Source organism: Fulmarus glacialis, unplaced genomic scaffold (assembly GCF_000690835.1).
Source record: "Fulmarus glacialis isolate BGI_N327 unplaced genomic scaffold, ASM69083v1 scaffold21465, whole genome shotgun sequence".
In the NCBI taxonomy this organism is placed as follows: Eukaryota; Metazoa; Chordata; class Aves; order Procellariiformes; family Procellariidae; genus Fulmarus; species Fulmarus glacialis.
Genome location: NW_009212582.1, coordinates 2,683 through 3,318, shown reverse-complemented (window position 1 = coordinate 3,318; position 636 = coordinate 2,683). Strand labels below are relative to the sequence as shown.

Here is a 636-nt window from a genome sequence, read left to right as displayed (position 1 = left end):
ACGAGACCCCAGAGTTCCTCCAGCTCCAGCTAACACAAGCCCTTCCCCTGCCCTGAACCTCGCCTCCGTCAGCCTCCAGGGGAAACTGAGGCACAGGGAGGCCAAATGCTGCTCCCGTGAAGTCAGGACAGGACCCAGGTGTCCAGGACTCTCCCCCCTCTCCCAGGATGTCACACCAGGGGGGTGGCACCTCTGGGAAGTTCCCCCAAAGCCCCTTCCCAAGGCTGGGGCAGAATTTGGGGTCTGGAGAGGGCAAGGAGGCTGGCAGACTCATAGGGGACTCAGGCCAACTCTCCCCCTTGGGGCAGAGAAAGGGGTCAGACCCCCCAGTGGGGTCACCAGCCCCCAGGAGGTGACCAAGGGGCCCCCAAAGGCAGGAGGAGGAGGAGGATCAGGGCGAGCGAGGGGGCGGGAGGGCCAGCCAGGGTGCGGGAAGGCACTGGCAGCAGGAAACCGCACAGCTCCTGGGGCAGGGGGTGGGGGCTCCCCGCTGCCCCACACAGGTCGACCAGGCTGGGGCCTTCCCGAGGCCCTGGGGCTTTCACTTCCCTCCTCCTGGGATCTTTATTTTCAGGCAGTTTGAGGGAATTTATTGTTTTGGGAATCCGCAGCTCCGTAAGTTGGCTGAAATCAGGG

The 636-nt window shown here is 64.0% G+C and overlaps 1 protein-coding gene across 1 annotated transcript in view; it reads right to left on the bottom strand.

Moving 5' to 3' along the window:
- TNKS1BP1 (tankyrase 1 binding protein 1, 182kDa) overlaps nucleotides 1-636 on the bottom strand; it is a gene marked incomplete at both ends in the record, with an annotated part of 3,460 nt that overhangs the window by 337 nt on the left and 2,487 nt on the right. Inside the window, one exon of the mRNA XM_009577934.1 lies at nucleotides 324-439. Coding sequence (XP_009576229.1) covers nucleotides 324-439 — 116 coding nt within the window. The remainder of the gene's footprint in view (nucleotides 1-323; nucleotides 440-636) is intronic.